At 29.2% G+C, this 8,878-nt stretch overlaps 1 protein-coding gene across 1 annotated transcript; it reads left to right on the top strand.

The window, feature by feature from the left end:
- The first annotated feature begins 683 nt into the window (after positions 1–683).
- LOC115716543 (protein SIEVE ELEMENT OCCLUSION B) lies at positions 684–4,207 on the top strand. Its single transcript, XM_030645355.2, has 6 exons — positions 684–1,125; positions 1,202–1,647; positions 1,731–1,828; positions 1,910–2,040; positions 2,515–2,973; positions 3,424–4,207. Exons 1-6 carry the CDS (start codon positions 781–783, stop codon positions 4,030–4,032), a joined length of 2,088 nt encoding a protein of 695 aa, XP_030501215.2. The 5' UTR covers positions 684–780; the 3' UTR covers positions 4,033–4,207.
- The last annotated feature ends 4,671 nt before the right edge of the window (positions 4,208–8,878 follow it).

The following is an 8,878-nucleotide window of genomic DNA, read 5'->3' as shown; positions in this document are numbered from 1 at the left end:
AAACTTTAAATACAAAATAGTTTAACTAATAATTGTAATTTATATAATATAAGATATACACTTTTATTAAAAAAAATATATAAATCGGTTTAATTTGGTTTATTCGGGTTAATTGGGCGGTTTAGAATAATTTGTCAGCCACCCAATATATTCATTGGGCGGTTTGGATTTTCATTGTATTATTTCGGGTTGTATTTTTTGTTGGTTTATTCGGTTTGGTTTGGACAGTTTATTCAAGTTGGGCGGTTTATAAATTTTATTGAACACCCCTAATATAGAGTACCGAAATGATGGTGTTGGGTAGTTAAAATGTGAAATAACAATGCTAAATAATAATATTAATGAAGACAAAGGAAGTAGTAATAATGACATCGGTAAAAGTAGTTATAAATTTTCACACAAAGGAAGTAGTTAGAAATTTTCACGCGGTTATTCTGCAGGCAAAGAAATGTGAACAGATAAAAGAAAGAGAAATGTTAGGACTAGTGGTATTTAGCATGTGCTATTATTGTGATTGGCTATCAGATTCCATATAATTTAATATAATAACTTTTGGAAAGTATAACATGACTAGAAGTATTAATCAAAAGAAAAAAAGACAGTAGTAGGTAACTAGAAAAGGTCCAAAGTTAGGCCAATAAACGAGTATATAAATAGAGCAAGGATTCAGCAGCTCAAACCACTCATCACTGCAAATATTCATAATTACATATATTATAGTACTCTTGCTTTACACAACTTTTTGCTTTCTCTGTGTTTCTTTAAATCATATAGTTAACCATGTTGAACGGTGTGAAAAGCGTGGTTTCCAAAGTAGTACAGGATACTAATGTTAATGTAGTGGTGCAGCAAATCGAGATCACAGCTGATCAGATCACCAGTGTCTTCACCATGTCTGACAAGAAAATTAACGACCTTATCTATGCCACTCATGTCCATGCTGATGAATCTTTCGACGAGGACTCTCTTTTCGTCATCGTCGAAAATGTTCTCAAGGGTTCAAGCCAAATCATTGACAAGATTGTTCAAGGAATTCATGTTCATGATGTGGACAATGTTGAGAACAAGTTCAGCTTAGCCAACCTCAATGTTCCCCTTTGCACGCTCAAGGGTATCAACAACGAGGTAACAATAATTAATAATATGATTATTATATTATGATTACAAATTATTTACATTAATGGTATTAATTGTATTACAGCTTTCATGCAAGGCTCCTAATGAGGTAACTGCCCACGAAACAACACTAGCCATTCTCAATAAGCTGTCAAATTATTCATGGGAAGCGAAAGCTGTTTTGGCTCTTGCAGCTTTCGCCTTTGAGTTTGGTGACTTTTGGCTCATCGCTCAGCTTTACAATTCTGACTCATTGGCCAAACAATTGGGAGTACTCAAAAGAGTGCCATCCCTTATCAAGACTTCTGAGCTCGTGAAACGTCGACAGGCAGTTCTCGAGCTCAGTAGTCTCGTGAATGTCACAATGCGAGTCATTGCGATGTTTGATGAGTTTGAGAAATTGTCTGCTTATGATGTCAAAGACATTCCTGGATTGTCTGTTGCCTTAGATCATTTGCCTGTCGATGTCTATTGGGCAATTCTAACTATTGCTGCATGTGCTACTAAGCATTGTATTCTCATCAGTGACAAGTAAGTTATTACGATAGATAATGTATAAACATGTTTTCTTAATTAACTAATTATTAACAAATATTTATATATGTACGTACCAGGCCAGACAGAACTTTCGATTTGTCCCCTTATGCTCAAAAAATCAGCTTCATCCAAAACCAGCTTACTATGCATTTGAATGTATGCAGAAGACAATTGGGTACGTAATTATATATTCAGTGCTTTTAATTTTAGTCTTTTTTTGATTCCATGAAAATTAATTCATTAATAAACATTTCAGAGGAGGCCGAGACTTACAGGAGGCTTTGGAAGCTGTTCCGTACACCAACTGAAATCATGGAGATTTTCAAAGCCTTGATCTTTTTCAAGGATACTCCAAGGCCACTCATTGATGGTTCCACAAACCGACTGGTAATAATAATATTGCATATAATTAATGGTAAATACTATTTTGGACCTTCTGTTTTACAAAAGTTACTATTTGGACTATGTGTTTTATTAAATGACAAAATGGACCATGTATATACTAAAATATTACAAATAGCACCCTGAATTGATTTTTTGTCAAAATAAAGTTTAATTATAATCCGATCTAAAAGTGTTATGACAAAACTGTTTGTATTTTTTGTATCTGTTCGTATTAAGTATTGTTTTCAAGTTGGTTGTATTAAAAAAAAAAATTGTCAAAAATTAAGCTCAGGGTCCTATTTTTACTATTTTAAAAAATAAATGGTCCATTTTGTCATTTAACAAAACACAGGTTCCAATATGTAACTTTTGCAAAATACAGGGTCGAAAATAGTATTTACCTAATAATTAATTATCATCACAAGACTTAATAAATTGAAAATCTTTTAATTTTATGTTTATTGTAAAAAAACACAGGTGAACATTGATGTGCTGAGGAGGAAAAACGTATTCATGTTCTTTTCTGGTGTAGAGATCACAGAAGAAGATATTTCCATCCTTAAACCGGTTTATGAAGAAACAAAGAAAGAAAAAAGCTACACAATAGTGTGGGTTCCCATTGTAGAGAAGTGGAGTGATGAGATAAAGAAAAAATATGAGACTTTGAAGAGCAAAATGCCATGGTACTGTTTGCATCAATTTGGTCCGATTGCAGGGATTAGATTCATCAAGGAACAATGGCAATACCAGGGTAAGCCTATGTTGGTTTTGACTACTCCTCAAGGGAAGGTGGAGAACCTTAATGCACTTCATCTCATTCGTGTTTGGGGAATCAAGGCCTTTCCTTTTGACAAGAAATCTGAAGAAATCATCTCCAAAGAAATTCACTGGATTGGTTCACTTGTCAAAAGAATTGACCCAATTATAGAGACTTGGGTAAATATATATTTGATCAATATTTATGTTTCCATTATAATTAACTTTTGTTTAGTAAGGATGAAAAGTTTCATCCAATACTTTTGCCGGTACACTATTTTCAGGGCTGGCTACATTTTCTAAGCAACAAATATTTATAGCTTAGTTGGTTGAGGTGGATGACATAATATTCAAGATCATAGGTTCAAATCTCATAACACGAAAATTTAATTCGTTGCCCATATATTTTCAGAGTTGGCCCTGACTATTGTGCCAGTAAAAGTTACCTATATACGAGTGCAATTCATGCTGAAATGAACCGTCTCAGGACGCGAACCATTTCCAAGGGTTCATGATTCTTTGCTATGATTTCTCTCTTGTTTTTGAAGTGTGAATTTCTTCTCCTTGAATAGTGAGATAACTGGTTTCCCAAAACTTAAGTTGGTTTCTTTTCTTATACATTTATGACAGGTGAAAGAGGAGAAATACATCTTCTTCTACGGAGGAAAAGACAAAGATTTGATCGAAACATTCACCAAGAAAGTGACTGCACTTGCGAGCAATCCCTTCATCAAGGAAGCAAAGATCAACATTAAATTCTTTTGCGTGGGAAAGACAACCAAAGGAGAAGAAGACCATGGAAATATTCTAGGGCGATTCTGGGGTGGAATAGAGAGCTTGTTCTTCACCAAGGATCACAACAAAGATGTTGACCCGGTGACTCAAGAGATCCAAAAGCTTCTTTCTTACAAGAACGAGAGTGCTTGGGCTATTCTTAGCAAAGGGTCTGCAGTGGTGACATCTGGGCATGGCTCGACCATTCTAAAGGTTGTTGAGGAGTTTGAACAGTGGAAGGAAGTGATTAAAGTGAAGGGATTCGAGGTTGGTTTCAAAGAGGTTCACACTAAGGTCACTCAAACTATTCGCCACTGTATTCGTCTTGATGTGCCTACTGTTGCTGGAAAAGCCCCAGATTGTATGAAATGCCCAGAATGCCTTCGGGCCATGGAGACTTACATTAGCTACAAGTGTTGCCACGTTGATCCTACAACCCAGCTCCTTCCCTCATCTCTTAAATAAATATATACCTTTAATTTATTTCCTGTTTTACCTAAATAAAATTTGTGTGAGAGTGAGTGAGTGAGTGTGTCTTTGTTTTTCTCCTATTATTAATTATATTTATAATAATTGCATGCTTTGTTTAATTATTTCATGCATAATGTAATAATAAAGCTATCTTCTTTATTTTGAGAAATTATGTTAAAGTGTAAGTGTTTAATTAATACGATATAAGTAGGTGTCATAAAAATTAATGCTCTTCGGCATCTCCAATGTCCGGCACCTGATGATATGGCACATAAATATTAATGGTATTTAATATAAGGCTAATTAGGATTTTTGTCCTTTAAACTTTCACATTCACATGTACCAAATTATGCCTCCTGAACTTTTAAGGTCGTTAAAAATGCTCCCTGAACTATTGAGATTGTTGGATTTAAAGACTTTTGTCTAATGTCATTCAATTTTACTATTTCAATGATTGTTTATGTACTAAACCATGCTCCCCAGACTTTGATATCTACCAAATCATGTCCCTCGAACTTTTACATCCACTAAATTATGGCCCCTGAACTTTCATCCATGTTAGACTTTTTTACTACAATTAGAAAAAAGTCCTTAAATCTAACAATCTCAACAGTTTAAGGGATATTTTTAACGACTTTAAAAGTTCAGGGGGCAAAAATCATAATTAGCCTTAATATAAACATGGGATCTACTATCTATCTTACATAAATAAAAAAAAATACTTATTAGTGTAAATACTATTTTAGACCTTATGTTTTCTAAAAGTTATTAACTGGACTTTCTGTTTTGTTAAATAATAAAATGGACACTGTATTTTCTAAAATAGTACAAATAGGACCATGAACTGATTTTTTATCAGCATAAAACTTAATAATAATCCGATCTAAAGGTATTATGACAAAACTCTTTACATTTTCTGTATCTGTTCGCGTTAGGAATTGTCTTCAAGTTGGTTATATTAAAAAAATATTGTCAAAAATTAAGCTCATGGTCATATTTTTACCATTTTGAAAAGTACAGAGTCCATTTTGTCATTTAACAAAACAGATGGTCCAATTGATAACTTTTACAAAACACAAGATCTAAAATAATATTTACCCTTTATATTTTGGTATTTCCCTTAAGTAATTTTCATTTCTTTATGGATTAAGATTTTCTATTAAAAATTAGATTCTCGTAATGTATTAAATTAATTTAAGTGTGAGTAAACTCAAATTACTAAATTTATATTATTAAAAATTTACTACTTTTTGGAAATTCCACTAACCATTTATAGGGTTTCTTTTTTCTAAAAATTGTCAAATTAATTAATGTGTGAGGATTAGATTGATTTAATTAATATATTATGAGATACTATTTTTTAACAGAAAATTTTAATACTTTAAGGATGTGCTTTACATGTTTTTTTCTTTACTAGTAAAAAGTTACGTGCGAAGCACGTATACTAATTTTATGTTAGGTATTTTTTACTTTGTTTAGAAGATATAATAACAATTAAAGAAAAAATATTATTACTTATTATGTGAGATTATTATTATGTATATCTCAATAATGTAATTTATAATTTTGACAATTAAAAATAAATACTGGATGTAATATATTATAGTGTTTAAGAAAACTTGATAATTTAAGTGTAATATGTTCTTAAGATAATCTCAAAATAAACTAAAAATTCATGTTCAAATACTAAAGAAAACACAACTTAAATGTGTGTGAAATAAAAAAGAAAATTAAAATTCAATCTCTAAATTATTCATAATTGAAGATAACATCTATCTAAAAGTTGTAGATAAAAAATTTCTTTTTCACAAATTATAATGTGAAATATTTTAGTTAAAATACTTTATATATATATGGAACACTTCTAAATGGGTAATACCCATTGATGGGCACTAAAAAAAAATTAATAAGGTAACAATCTAATAACATTTTATGGCAAGTTTCTAATAATTATTTTTTTGAAAAAATTATATTTATTTTTTATAAAATTGGAAATAATAATTATAACCAATACTCCGAAAAACTTATAAATTAATCTTAAAAATTAATTGAAATTACTACTTTATAATTTTATGAAATTGTGAGTTTATTAATAATTTATTATTGTAAAACTAAGAATCATTTACATGTATATTAATGTGTTATTTTTAATAGGAGAATAAGAGCTTGATTGTGGAATCCAATTGTCTTAATATTATTCATGCTCTTAAAAATAAAACGCTACAATACTTCTTAGTTCTTACTTAGGGTATCATTGTTAGAGAAATATTATTATCATCTAATGATTTTTTTGACATTACCATGCATCATTCTCCTAGAATAACTAATGAGGTGTTGTTCATTATTTATATTATTAGGATTGGAAGATGATAATCTTGTCTAGGGGTCAAGTATAATTTTTTGTGCTGAAATTCTTGTGTTGGCAATTGCCATTATTCAATAATGTTTATGACACTTTTTTTCTTCGTTCATTTTTATTGTTAAAATTTTCTCTATTGGTTTTGTTCTTATAGATTTTGGTAAGCTCAAGTATTTTTTAAAAAATAAAAACAGATAAATGATTAGCATCAAATATCAGAATAATGTTTATGACACTTTTTTTCTTCGTTCATTTTTTTTGTTAAAATTTTTTTCATTGGTTTTGTTCATATAGATTTTGGTAAGGTCAAGTATTTTTTAAAAAATAAAAACAAATAAATGATTAGCATCAAATATCAGTTCAAATATTAATTAGATTTGTTTTGTTTTTATTTTATTATTTTATTATATATAAATAATATTTTATTATTTTATTAAATATAAATAAAAAGTCACCCATAAATTTCTCATAAACTAAGAATTCGGTTATATAGGCACACTTTATATAGAATAGATGTTTTTGTTTCATTTGTTTTAAGTTCTTTTACTTTCTATTTTTATAATTTTTTATTTATGGATTTATATAAATGCTTTTACTTTTTTTTGTCTTCTTTATAGTTTATATTAGCTATTTTCTTTTCTTCTTTTTGTTTTATTTTTTACTATAAAGAGTTTTTGTCACTAGATTTTAATATTGAAAGTACAAAACAATTAAAAATATGCTTATAGGGAGCAGAATGAACACTCTAAAAAAAAAAATGCAGTGAGCCACAAAAGGTCATGTGCCCCTACATGACTCCACTCAAGTTACAAAAATTATATTTTGATATAAAAGATCTTAAATAATTTTAATTTTGTCTCAACAAAATTAATTTCTACTACTTCATCCTTATAAAAGTTATATATATATATATATTGTATTTTTAATATTTTGTATTCATCCTCATAAAATTTATATATAGTTTTATTTTTTTATTTTTATAAAATTTTAATAAGTTTCTCCAATAAAATTAATATTTTTTTTTATTAATATCCTATTTATATATAAAAAAATTTTTGCCTCGTCTAAAATAAACAGCTGACTCCACCACTGGGATTGATGCATCCCTTGTTGTTTTAGTATTAAAAAAAAGAATTTAATCTAAATGTTTTTTCATACTCAAATGTGTTACTTAAAGTTATTTAAGACATCTTGTAAAATTTTAAAAAATTCTGAATAATTTACAGTACATAAAGTAGTGTTCAAACAGTCTATTTTACATGTGTATAAAATAAAATAGTCATGTATGCAATAGACTGTGTGAACTTTGAACCATTTTAGCATATTAAATTTTTTTGAATTTCTTCAAATTTTGTGGAATGTCTTAAATAACTACAATGTACACGACTATGAAAAAAATTTAGACTAGAAAATTCTCCTGAATACCGAAATAGATAAAGAATGCATTACTACATCCATTTTAGGTAGGGGTGTTCATAAAATAGCCGATCCAATCCAATCCGCACGATCCAATCCAATCCAATCCGTAAAGTGCGGATATCCGCACTTGTGCGGATTGGATGTTGATTGACATGTAAAAGTAACCGATCCAATCCAATCCACACATATTTATAACAAAATTAAAAAATTATATATACAAATAACATTTTAATGTAAAGAAAATAGTAATTTAAAAGTCTAATACATATAATACATTTATATTGCAAAACTTAATAGATAAAATATATATTCTATTCTTATATATATATATATTTTTTTCTACATACAATTTAAAATAAAATTAAATATTTTTTTATATATTCAATTTTTTTTCTTCCTTTGAATCTGTTATTTTATTTATTTAATGTGTTGTTGGAGACATAAAATGACTATAATTTGTTTTATTTTGTTGCTAGTTATGTGAAAAAAAAAATATTTTTTTTCATAAATATTAAATAATTTAATATTAAAAAGTAACCAATCCAAAGTAACCGATCCAATCCGTACTTTTGCGGATTGGATTGGATTGGATTTGAGCTATTGTGCGGGCGTATTGGATGTTGTTTGACCAAAAAAGTGCGGATTGGATCGGATGAACAGCCCTAATTTTAGAGGGTGCACTACAAAATTTTTCATTTCATATATTATAAAACTCTATACTCAGTATTGTCTTTTTAAATGTAACTGCTTCTTCGCTAAATATTTCTTTTTAATGTAACTACTTTCTTTAATGTTGAAACTTTAAAAAAAAATGGTTCGATTCTCTTATGGTCGCGTATATTGTAGTTATTTAAGATATTTTGTAAAATTTTGAGAAATTCAAAAAGATTAAAGAAATAAAATTCAAACAGTTTGTTGCACGAGTGACTTTTTTAATTTATACTCGGGTTCGAATAGTCCAGCGTGTGGGGCTGGTCGACGGCCAGAGGTGGGTCGCCGGAGAGTGGTGGTGATGGTGGTTTGTGGGTTTCTTTTTGTGTTTTGGAGAGAGAGAGGGACACG

This window comes from Cannabis sativa, chromosome 5 (genome assembly GCF_029168945.1).
Source record: "Cannabis sativa cultivar Pink pepper isolate KNU-18-1 chromosome 5, ASM2916894v1, whole genome shotgun sequence".
In the NCBI taxonomy this organism is placed as follows: Eukaryota; Viridiplantae; Streptophyta; class Magnoliopsida; order Rosales; family Cannabaceae; genus Cannabis; species Cannabis sativa.
The sequence above is the reverse complement of the archived record's forward strand: the minus strand, read 5'-3'. Positions and strand labels throughout refer to the sequence as shown.